Raw genomic sequence first — 13,261 nt, 5'->3', positions numbered from 1 at the left:
ATGGCTTCCATCCCTGGCCCAGGAATTTTCATATGCCACAGATGCAGCAAAAAAAAAGAAAAAAGAAAAATAATAGGAACAAAACTACTATATTATAAAGCGATTCTCAGAATCAAGAAAATAAACACTACCATATCATAGTATTATTATATAGAACCACAGATTTTTGAGGACCATGGTACACAGTAAGAAAACTTATGTTTCATAAAAAAGATACATATTTCTGAGACAAAAGTAAAGAAAAAAGTTAAAGGAGGAATAATGCAACTAAAAGGAACGTGGAACATCACTTACTCCTTTCCTGTTACTTTGTAAATGAAATAAACTAAAGCCCCAAAAGGCTGAATGATTTAGCAAAGATAACACTATTACTAGCATAGTTGAGACTAGAATTCAGAGTTCCTACAATATTCAATATCTTGTAATAACTTATAATGGAAAATAATCTGAAAAAACATATATATATATATATATATATATATAACTGAATCACACCGCTGTACACCTGAAAATAACACACACTGTAAATCAATATAGTCAATTAAGCGAAAGGAAAAGAAAATAATTCAGAGTTCCTGACGTTGATTTCACCAAAGTACCATCCTGAATATGGGTCATTACAAGGAGATATAAGCTCACACATATTAAATATAGCACCTTGAAGTAGCATTACTTCAAATGATCATGTGAAAATTCAGCCAGCATGTCAGGTTACACTTCTAAATTTCCAAACTCAAGAACCAACATTCGTATTACCTCTTTTGTCTCCTCATGTAGTCCACAACAGCAAGCATTGTTCTTTGTGATTTTTTATCCAAATGGCAGCGGAAAACATGCTCTGATTCTGACAAACAAAGATATCTCCTCTCAGTCCCAGGCAGACTGGCTTAAGCACTTTGTTTCAAGGTTCTAGCACAGAACTGGTTCTTAATAAATATGAACTGTTAAATGGAATTTAATGGTGTTCCTTTTTCTTTTAAAAGAAACTATTGTGGAGTTCCATGGTAGCCTCGCAGTGAAGGATTTGGCACTGCCAACTGCTGTAACTCAGGTCACTGCTTTTCTTAATAAAAGTAAGAATTTAATTATAATTTATATTTTATTTCCATAGAGGTTTAATGTATTGATTCAATTACTATTTATCTAGGATTTTTAACGTAACAGGCACTCACTATACAGCCAAGAATTAGATAATTTCTGAGTACACAGAACTCACTGACTAGCCTGAGAGACTCTTAACACAGTGTAAGAGGTGCTATGATGAGGAAAGCTTAGAAAACCATAGCGAAAGGCACCCACTCTGAACAAGAAGAGTTTCACAGAAAAAAATGCTATCTGAAAGAAGAGCAAAGGGGCCGTCTGGAGAAGAAGAAAGGAGAGTGTTCCAGGCAATGGTGATAACAATGTCTGAAACAAAAAAGATCTTGGAGAATGTACTGAAAGATTTCATTGTGCTGGGAAACACAGAGCTGGAAAGCAGGTACTGCAGACAGAGAGAAATAGATGGACTGATGTTATTTATAACACAGAATTGGCAGGATTTGGTGATAAGATGAGACACGTGTGAAAGGTTTCTGGCTTAAACAACTGCAGGCCATTTAATGAAGAGGTACACATTAATAAGAGAAATAGGTTGGGGGAAGGAAGTGAAGATGATAATTTTGCCTTCAGACAGTTGAATTTGAGACGTCCTTGGGATATTCAAGTGAAGGCAGTGAGACTTACAGACATGAGGAAAAAAAACATTTAATTTGACAGAAATCTATATTTATTTTCCTTTTAAAGAATAGATTTTATACGTGAAGTTCAAATTTTCATTTAAGCACTAAAAATACTGGCACTCTAAGTGGACATAAAATAAAACTGATTTTACCTTTCAAAGGTTGTAAATAGGGAGTTCCCACTGTGGCTCAGCAGGTTACAAACCAACTAGTATCCATGAGGAAGCAGGTTCAATCCCTGGCCTCACTCAATGGGTTAAGGATCCATACTTTTCTTATAACTGCATTGGTCTTGAAATACAATAAGTGAATTTTATGCTTGTATATAAAATACATTAAAATAAGTATTAAAGGCAGTAAGTTAATATTACTGTTAATTCTTTTTTTCTTTTTTCAAATTTAGATTTGAACAGCTGACCCACAATGGTCTCTCATCTGTGTGTATATGTATTATACGTGCCCAATTTCTGGTGACATCTCTCTTGCTATACGCTCTTAGGATGAGAAATATTGCTTACACAGCATGAAAGGTACATAAGTTACAAAAGTAAATAAAGCATAATCCAATTTTTGTTTTAAAAAACTGAAATATACATACCAAATGTTAACTGTAGTTATCCTAGATCACAGAATTATGGGTAAATTTAATTTTTAAAATATATGCTATTTTTCTATATTTTCCACAATAAATAATGATTTTGCAATTTAAAAAACAAAGTTGTTAAAAAAAATGAGCTGGTCAGAGCTTTAATATAAAATTCTGTCCTATCTCCAACACAGTACCTATACTATATGGTTGCCTTTATTTGTGCGCTGTCCCCGTTGCTAAAATGTAGGGTTATGTCTAGTTCACATCTTTATTGCCAGTGCCAAGCACAGTGCTTGACACACACCAAATGCTCAATTAATTGTCCCATTAATAACAATGGAACAGTCAGTATGTACTGAAGGGGAGCATGCGGCAAGTATTACACTAGATGCTTTACATACATTAGCTCACTGAAAACTGGCTACAACTTTCATCTCCACTCTATAGACGACAAAATAGACCTCATGGAATTAAGTCTACAAACTGCCTTGATGGGATTCAAGCAATATGTCCTTCCATACAACTGAGATGTTAACGGTATAAATTCAAGAAATTTAACAGAATACCTGAATCCATATTTGCAGGGGTTGTGGATCGGCTTGTTTGTGAGGAGTGTCTGAAACAGTTAGTGAAAAATCCCTGAATGTGTGTTGAAAGCAGACTTCTCCATGATTCATTGGTATCTTGGAGTAAAATATCATGAATCAAGTATGGAAGTACAGTCTGACAAAAATCAGTTTTCACCTAGAAAAAGCAAACACATCCAGTCAATAGTTTTGAGTGAAAACTGCTTTACTTAAAAATTTCACCCCCTGTTACTATTATATTAAACTTTTTAAAAAGAGACAGATAAGGAGTTCCTGTTATGGCTCAGCAGCAACAAACACAACCAGTATCCATGAGGATGTGCGTTTGTAAACATTATTTATATAAATAAGTTAGAGCAGACCTTGGGTTAACATAAATAATTTACAATCAACAGTAACAAATTACTCAAGGCTCTCACTTAGTACTCATCTAATAAGTAACTCCCCCACAGCTAAAACCTATTGCATAAAGTTGTGGCCAAATAAAGACGCCCTGTTGGATGGATTCACAATAGCGGAGTACAGGGATACTGCATGAAGGTATGTGTAGTACAGAGTATTCTTTTTAGATATAAAGGCCATGAACATGTACACAAAAGCCAAATGGAATGGGACAAGTAGAGAAAATTAAGGGAAAGGTCAGTTGAAAAAAAACAAAGGTAGAAATGGAATAAGTCAGACTAGTTAATCTTCTTACTTCACATATTGGCTTTAATAACTGAAGAACTTCACTGTTTATGCCTCCACTATCCAAAAGAGCACAAGTCAGTGCCTTTATCCAAATGTCATGATTTTCACTTTGAGGAATCCACAGGCTAATATCATCCAAGCCTTCTAAAGGGCTTTCTTTGTTGAGTCTGGGGACTTCTAAAAACTAGAAAAAAGTGATCAGAAAATGTAAATAAGGGAATCAGAATACATTTTATCTTTCCTATGCAAAATAAATATTGAAGCATAAACAATGTTTCCAAATAAAACTAAATATAGTTAAAATTAAATCTAGAGGTATCAGTTACCTTTTAAAATTAAATACATTTATATTTACATGAGAGGCAGTTGTATGGTAAAAAAAAAAAAAAAAACTACTGATCTAAAGAGCAGGAAACGTGAGTTCTACTTCTGTTCTCAGCTCACAAGTGGCATATTACATAAATCACAAACTCTGCCTCATCTGTCCCAAGTATAAAACCAGTCCAAATCTACCATACAGAATTGATTTCAAGAAGATACGAAATTTTAAAATGTTAAAACTATAATGTGGAGTTCCTGCTGTGGCACAGTGGGTTAAAAATATGACTGAAGTGGCTCAGGTCACTGCAGAGGCTTGGTTTAGAACCCTGCCCACAGATCCAGCATTGCCGCAGTTGTGGTGTAGGTCTCAGTCATGGCCCGAATTCAGTCCCTGGCCAGGGAACCCATATGCCACGAGTATGGAAAAAAAAAACAAACCCCAAAAATAAAAAAACCTACACTGTTTCACAGGTTATATTTTTCATTTTATTAATAGTTTATATTACTGATAACTTCACTAAGACCAAAATTATATTTAGGATACATTAAAAGTACTATTTCAATGACGGGTATAAGCCCTGAATTTAAATTGGTGAAAACTCAACAGCATATATCTCAGTTGCTTTATGAAAGGAAAACATTAAAGAAAAATACTTAGAATAAAGGAGAAGCAAGAGGTCTTAGATATCCTCTATAGAGTACTTTCAGTGGAAACCTGTTATGATATAAACATGGAAAAGGGAGAAATCTATAGGTCATCTTAAATCTCACTAGGAGGTTGTGATACTTCAACATGCTATGGAAATAAACACTTGCTTGTTGACCACAGTACCTATAAACTACACCCAGGATCAATGGCTTTCACGGGATCAAAGTGTGGGTTTTCTACTCATGGGAAAAAAGTGTATCATTAAGAACTCCTCCTATTCCTCAAGTCAACTATCCTTTCTTTAGGTTGCTGATCTCGGCCTCTCCACACTGCCGTAATTAAAAACAGAAATCCGTTGGATTCAAAAAGCACAGCCAGAATTATTTCCAAGAAATATTAAGTACTAGTATAATTAAACAATTTGATATTCATATTCCACAGCAAAAAGACCTGTTCTAGATACAGTGGGTATTCAATAAACACTTCTTATGTGAGAGACCTTTTTCCTTGATGTTCTAAAAGGAAGAAGATAGGTCAGCATGGGATCAGCCGTCGTCTTAAAAATCTCCCAGAAACTATGTCCAGTTTTTGTGGCTAAAATGCTTTTCAAACAGGTAACAGCTGCTGATCGCACTTTGACACTGAAAAACACATACAATTCAAATGCCATAAAGTATATCAAATATTATTCTTGATGAATAAGCAACTCCCAATGGAAAAAAAATCTAAATTTTAAATTTGTTACCAAACGTTTACATTTATTAGAAAATTTTTTATCTATAAAATTCTGTAACATCAGAGTAAAAATTATCAAAGGATTTTTAATACTGTTTTAGTAACCTTGAATTATTAATCACTGTAACAGCAATTCTCTTCATTCAATACAATAAAGTTTATATTATGACTATTATAAATTAAAAAGACTCATAAAAAATACATGGAAATAACACTGACTAATGAGTCATGAGAATGACAGAATACTAATTTACCCAAGACAAAAGTATTTTAATTAACATTTTCTCTAAGAAGTACAAATAATTTGGGGTAAGACAGAATAGAATTGCCCTATAAATGATAGAATTATTATCTAGAACAACTTTAAGCAAACAGTATATATGTATTTATTCTGATGAGAAGCTGGTTGAGAATCATCAGGTAAGGCCATCTAAAACCTCTAACAAAAAATTGAAAGTCCTTTTCTTTTGCAAAAAATTAGGAAAAGGAAGGCTGCAATATAAGAGTAGTGAAAAATGACAGCTGACAAAAAATGTCATAGATAATACTAATGCTATAAATACTGATGAGCTATCAAGTCAAGGCTTAATTCCTTTTAGGTTTTTCATTTTTAGAAACAAGCATAAACCCTAAGCTTGGATTTATCCTTCATTCCTCTTTCTTTCCCTCACTCTTCAATATCCAATTCATCAGTAGCTCCTGCGGCCTCTATGTTAAAAACACCCTGGTTCCTGGGAGTTCCCCTGTGGCTTAGCAGAAACAAATCTGACTAGTATCCATGAGGATGCAGGTTTGATCCCTGGCCTCGCTCAGTGGGTTAAGGATCCAGTGTTGCCGTGAGCTGTGGTGTAGGTTGCAGACAAGGCTCGGATCTGGCATTGCTGTGGCTGTGGTGCAGGCCGGCAGCTACAGCTCTAATTTGACCCCTAGCCTAGGAGCTTCCATATGCTTCAGGTGTAGCCTTAAAAAGCAAAAACAAAAACAAAAACCATGGTTCCATCCCATCTCTAAGTCATCAACACTTCTCTGGATAACTCCAATAGTTTCAAAATTAGGCCTCCAGTTTTCATTTTTGCTCTATCACAATCCACTTGCCATATATAAAAATGTAAGCTGCATCATGACACTACTCTTCTTAAACCCCCATGGCTTCCTTATATATTTCAAATAACATCCAAATTTCTTAATCAGAATCAGTCCTATCCTACTAATTTACTTTCATACCATCTTTTTCCACACCAGGCTCTTTCTGATCCTCAAACACATGAAGCTTATTTCCATTCTAGCTATTCCCTGTCTGGACTGTTTTACTACTAATCATCTTCTAGCTGGTCACTCAGCAAAAAGTAGGACTTCCTGTAATCATGGGAGGCTTCTCTGAGGAAGTCCTTGCTCAACATCCCCTTTGTATATACCTGAGGCCCCTTAAACATGTAATGATTTTTTTTCCTCTTACAAAAAAAAAACAATAGGAAAAACAAATTGTACCTATTCCCTGTGGTTCTAAAGTTTAAGTCACAATAATATTTCTATGCATTTTTCCAGAAAAACAAACTAAAAATTACTGTGTAACAAATGAAACACTTAATGCCTGGAAATTTTCTCTGGCAAATCTGTTCAGAAACTATTCCAGATAGGAGTTCCCTAGTGGCTCTGTGGGTTAAGGACCCAATGTTGTCACCACTGTGGCTCTGGTCACTGCTGTGGCATGGGTTCAATCCCTGACCTGGGAACTTCTGCATGCCAGATATACATATTCTTTCGACTTTGCTGTATGTTTGAAAATTATAATAAAACGTTGGGAAAGAACCCAGCCTTTTTACTGCAACAAAAGAGAGAAACATTTTCATTAAAATAAAAAATGAAAACATAGCAGGTAGACTTTATTTTCAATCATTTATTCCCCATGAGAAGGGGGAATATTATAGGGAAACAGATGCAAAACATCTGTTTATCTTAGAAAAGTGCCCAAATGTGGGCAAAAATCCTTTGAACCCAGCCTCTAAAAATGGTGCTGATAAGGTGCTCAAATATCTCAAAAATAAATACAGCTGACCCTGGAACAAGGGTTTGAACTGTATGGGTCTACTGCAAAAGTAATCTCATCATCAGCAAGCTAGAATTATATGTCTGTTGCAATTTTGTTTTGCATAGAGCATTAATGGGCCAAAGAAAGCTTAAGACCTTGGAAGTTAAAAAAAAAAATTCTGCTCTATGACCTATTTTTAAAAGGATCAAGGAGTTCCCGTCATGGAGCAGTGGCTAATGAATCCAACTAGGAACCATGAGGTTGTGGGTTCGATCCCTGGCCTTGCTCAGTGGGTTAAGGATCCAGCGTTGCCATGAGCTGTGGTGTGGGTCGCAGATGTGGCTCGGATCCTGCATTGCTGTGGCTGTGGCGTAGGCTGGTGGCTACCAGCTATAGTCCCCTAGCCTGGGAACTTCCATGTGCCGCAGGAAACAGCCCTAGAGAAGACTAAACAAAACAAAAAAACAAATAAAAGGATCAAAATGACTAGCTGTGAGGAGAGTGGCACCTTTGATTTTGACACATGCCCCAAATACGCACATTTACTTTCCCCCATGTTAATGTTTTGTGTTGAACCACCTGGTAGTTTTCGTATCATTTATTTGCCTAAAATTTAACATGGACTTTGTTGGTATATTTATCAAGTATCTAGCACATAATAGGGTTTTAATAAAAATATAATGATTTTCATTAAATTTTTGAGTATGATGACTTAAAGGACGCTTTAATTATTGGAAATGTTAATTTATATGAAGTATCAATCTCCTTGAATGTCAGATTAAGTATCAGATATAAGGTATCATTAAATACTCACCAATCTTCTACCAGTGTACTATTCAGGTAGGTCAGCATCATGAGGGTCCAATGATGTTCTTTATCTTCAAATAACTCAAGAGCTTTGGTGTAAGACATATCCTTACTATGTTGTATAGCGATTGTGGAGAAATCTATAGGACCCACTTCTCCCAGGCACTTTCCAACAGCCTCTACATATAGAGATTCCTTTTCAGTAGAGTTATAGCTAAGAGGTCAACATAAAAAATTTCATACATAGAAATTTTCTAATTTCAAAAGTTTTGTCATCCTTTAAAATTTAAGTGTCTTCTCAAAGATTTTGAGTAAAGAAGCTACAAAATACAGTATCATTTCCTTTAGTTACCATCTATACATAAACAGATAATTCAAAAATCAAATAAATCAAATACAGGATACAGATTAACAAGTAGAACGCAGATGCTAAGTAAAGTCTAAAGAGAGCCACTATATGTGAATATCAAATTTTTTGACATATTAACATAAAGTCCACAAATCTTAAACACACAACACACACAAGCACATTTTTTTTACACCTGTATTACCACTACTCAGATGAAGACAGATGTTTTCAGCATGCCAGAAGGTTCCCTCATGTTCCTTCCCAATCATGATGGAATTCATTATGTTATTAAAAAATTATTTGATAGTTTGCCTTTCAAAAGGTGGGGCCTAATTCTTCTCCCCTTGAGTGCGGGCTGTAATTAGTGACTTTTTTTTCTTTTTTTTGCTTTTTGCTTTTTAGGGATGCACTTGCAGCATATGGAAGTTCCCAGGTTAGGGGCTGAATCAGAGCTGCAGCTGCTGGCCTACACCACAGCCACAGCAATGTGGGATCTGAGCCTCGTCTGTTACCTACACCACAGTTTATAGCAACACCAGATCCTTAACCCACTGAGAGAGGCTAGGGATCGAACCCACATCCTCATGGATACTAATCAGGTTCATTACTGCTGAGCCACAATGGGAACTCCTGGTAACTTACTTCTAAAAAACAGATGTGTACAATTCTTTCACCTCCTTAACTAAAATTATACCAGGTATTTATAACTCTTAGATGCTATTATAAATGGTATTATAAATGGAATGGAATTTTCTTTTAAGATTTTTCATTGCTAATGTATAGAAACACAACTGAATTCTGTGTGTTGATCTTATATCCTGCACTTTGCTGATTAGTTCTCTTATAGTAACTTTCCTGTAGATTTTCTAAATACACAGAATCATGTAATCTGCAAAAAGAGATACTTTTACTTCTTGTTTTCTAATTTGCATTTTTTGCTTGTTTTTGCTATTTTTTTGTTTTTAGGGCTGCACCCATGGCATATGTAAGTTCCCAGGCTAGGGGTCAAATCAGAGCTGCAGCCACCAGCCTACGCCACAGCCACAGCAACGTGGGAGCTGAGCCTCATCTGTGACCTACACCACAGCTCCGGGCAACGCCAGATCCTTAAACCACTGAGTGAGGCCAGGGATCGAACCCATATCCTCATGGATCCTAGTTGGCTTTGTTAACTGCTGAGCCATGAAGGGAACTCCAAAATCACTAAAATTTTATGTTACACAGGCCTCCTGTGTCCAATCAGGTCTGTCCCCTGAAAGCAGTGCTACTATGGACAAAGGGTAAATTTCCAGGTCAAAAGAAATTCTGAGGTTACTGATAAGGTTCTGTTTCTTGGCCCGGGTGCCAGATGAAGAGGTATGTTCTGTCTGTAAAAATTCTTCAAGTTACATACTTATGACTTTTCTATATATAAGATATATTTCACACACAAAAAAAAAAAATATAAGAAAAGGAAGTGCCCTAGACACTAGACTTGCACTCAGAAGTTAAGGAAGGTTCTGTTGAAGGTAGAATCTGAAGAGTCTCTTATTCCTACCATTTTTCTTTTTTTTTAAATTAAAGTGTAGCTGATTATTTACAATGTTGTTCCAATTTCTGCTTTACAGCAAAGTGACTCAGTTATACTTATATACACATTCTTTTTCATATTCTTTTCCACCATAGTCTAACTCAGGAGACTGGATATAGTTCCCTGTCTACCATTTTTCTTATGTGAAGCAATTCTGTCATGACAACTTCAAGCTGACTTTAGTTTTGTGATTTTTCCATTCTGTAAGCACCAAATCTAAATACCTACACTAAGCATGATGCTTGTTATTTATCTTACATTAGGTTACTCCCCAAATGGTGGTAAAAAAGGACCTGCATGTGGTGTTAGTACCTGAGTTTAATCTAGCCCTCCAAGTCCTCATTCTTACTTCTGTTATATGAAAAGGATATTAAGTACCAGTCATATTTATAAAGAGTATCAGAAGTCAATTTATTTGCAATTTACTGCTAAAAATAGGTTTTTCTAAATATTTACACAGTATTTTCAAATTAATAGTTATATACCTGTGTTAATCACTAACTTTTTACTGATATGAACATCTAAGGAAGGAAAGCATGAACAGAGGGTTGCTTAGGGAGACTTGCGCTAAACAGAAATATAACTAGCAGATCAGATTTCCCCAATATCCCAAATGACAAACTTTTACCAATTTTTAAAATGTTATATAGATGATCACTGAAACAAAAAAACCCCCAAATAGTTTACCTAAAACTTCTCTTTCACCAGTGTGGTTTACTGCCATCTTGGATAACTGCAACAAGCTGACAACCAGCTTCACCACTATGCCATCTTGAGGGTTATCTAAGAAGCAGTTTTGAAAAAATTAGTATAAACTATAGTGGAGACATCACTTTTCTTTATAAAATTCTCATATATTAAATTATTTGACTAGAAAACATTTATAAAGTTTAAAAAAGATTTTAAATTATTGAGTATTTCAAAAATATGAACAGATGTATCAGAACTTCCTTCTGAAACAGAATTATGTAAAAGTGAATAGCAGTATTTAGCAGACAGAGAGAGAAAAATGTCTTAACAAGTTATGTGGAGAAATCAATCCCTTAGCAAAATCACAGTTAGAAACAAAAATCATTCAACATTAAGCCAGAAGGAACCATGGGAGCATGCATGGGTTTTTAGCCTCTAGCACTCAGAATAGAACAGCACTGTCCAACATAACTTTCTGGAATGATGAAAATGTTCTATAGTCTGTGCTGACCAATGACAGCCAGGAGCCACACATTGCTACTGAGAGCTTGACATGTGACAGTACAACAAAGAAACTGAACTTTACATTTTATTGAATTCTAATTCATTTTAATGTAAACAGCTATAAACATCTATTGGCTATATTGGTCTGAACTAATAAAATATCCAAATGCATAAGAACAAAAAACAGAAAGAAGGGTTCCCATTTTATACATGAATGTATGTATGTACATATGGCAGAACAAATGCACTAGAAACTTGGAGTTCAAATCATCAAAACAAAATTAACTGAGGATAAGAGTTCTCTTCTGGTGTAGTGGGTTAAGGATCTGGCATTGTCACAGCAGCAGCTTGGGTCGCTGCTGTGGCACAGATTCAATCTCTGTCCTGGGAACTTCCACATGCCTTGGGCATGGCGAAAAACAAAGAAAAAAAAATTACTGAGGCAGAGTTCCCTGGTAGCTCATCAGGTTAAGAATTTGAAGCTGTCGCTGCTTCAGCACAGGTTTGATACCTGGCCTGTGTACTTCCACATGCTGTGGGTATGGTAAAAAAAATTAAAAAATCAAAGTACTGAGGATAAAAATAATACAATAGAAACATGAAGTCAATGGGCACAAGAAGATGAAAATTAAAACCCAAGTAGAGGAGTTCCCGTTGTGGCACAGCGGAAACCAATCTGACTAGGAACCATGAGGTTGCAGGTTGAATCCCTGGCCTTGCTCAGTGGATTAAGGATCCTGCATTGCTGTGACTGTGGTGTAGTCTGGCGGCTGTAGCTCCGATTCAGCCCCTAGCCTTGGAACCTACATAAGCCACGAGTGCAGCCCTAAAAAGCAAAAAAAAAAAGAGTAAAAAAAGTTTCCACCAAGTTCTGTACTATAACAACCAAAGTCAAATCAATATAAAAGTGGATGCTTTCTTAAGTAAAAAAAAAAAAAGCTAGAAAACCATATACAAATACAAATATGTGTGTGTGTGTATAAAACGCTCAAAGACATACACAAAAAATACACATATGGCAAAGATGCTTAACACAAAACATGTATCTTTCATTTAAGTAAGTTGGAGTAGTAGGCAGAGATTGATTACTTTGTATGCTTGGCTCTAATGAATTTTTTTTCTTTTATGCAGAAGGAAGTTGTATCTCAAGCAAAACTTTTTAAGCAGCAGAATAACATGATTACATTTGGACTTAGAGAAATTAATCTGGAAGAGATACAAAGGATGGATAAAAATGGGAGTAGTTCAAGGTGAGGAAATCACTTAGGAATTCTTCCATGGTTAAATGAGAAATGATGAGGGTCCAAACTAAGTCTGTGGCAGTTAAACCAAGAACAAGAACAGGTAAAAGATTCTTTCAGAGAAATGTTTTTTTTGTCTGTTTTTTGTCTTTTTGTCCTTTTAGGGCCACACCCACAGCATATGGAGGTTCCCAGGCTAGGGGTTGAATCGGAACTGTAGCCACCGGCCTATCCCACAGCCACAGCAATGCCAGATCCGAGCCATGTCTGCGACCTACACCACAGCTCACGGCAACGCCAGATCCTTAACCCACTGAGCAAGGCCAGGGATCGAACCTGAAACCTCATGGTTCCTAGTCGGATTTGTTTCTGCTGAACTATGATGGGAACTCCTCAAAGAGAAAAGGATGCAAATAACCCAAGTCATTAAAATTAGTACCCTGAGATGCTCTCATAAGACCCATCATCTGATCTTTATGTTGTGATAGCTGTCTTCGGAGATCCTTCAATCCTTCAAGTCTTGTCAATGGAAGTGCATCATAAACACTTACTGAGAGAAAATGGTTAATTTCCTAAAAGAAAAAATATAGCTAAAAATGTAACATGCTTTTGACATGTATTGGTTGAGTCTGTAAAACAATAATAAAAAAATAGTGCCTTTTATAGACACTGATTTATATCATTATTACTACCAAATAAATCAGAAATAAATCACTTATAAAGTTCTCTTGTGGTGAAACGGGTTAAGGATCCAGCACTCTCACTGCAAGTGGCTCAGG

General features: G+C 35.8%; 1 protein-coding gene across 1 annotated transcript in view; it reads right to left on the bottom strand.

The window, feature by feature from the left end:
* Nucleotides 1–13,261, bottom strand: part of ATM (ATM serine/threonine kinase) — a 125,046-nt gene that overhangs the window by 50,365 nt on the left and 61,420 nt on the right. Inside the window, 7 exon segments of the mRNA XM_047752106.1 lie at nt 757–844; nt 2,877–3,054; nt 3,595–3,771; nt 5,057–5,198; nt 8,136–8,307; nt 10,735–10,830; nt 12,922–13,054. Coding sequence (XP_047608062.1) covers nt 757–844; nt 2,877–3,054; nt 3,595–3,771; nt 5,057–5,198; nt 8,136–8,307; nt 10,735–10,830; nt 12,922–13,054 — 986 coding nt within the window.

Source organism: Phacochoerus africanus, chromosome 11 (genome assembly GCF_016906955.1).
Source record: "Phacochoerus africanus isolate WHEZ1 chromosome 11, ROS_Pafr_v1, whole genome shotgun sequence".
In the NCBI taxonomy this organism is placed as follows: Eukaryota; Metazoa; Chordata; class Mammalia; order Artiodactyla; family Suidae; genus Phacochoerus; species Phacochoerus africanus.
Note: the sequence above shows the minus strand (reverse complement) of the source record. Positions and strands in the feature narration are given on the sequence as shown.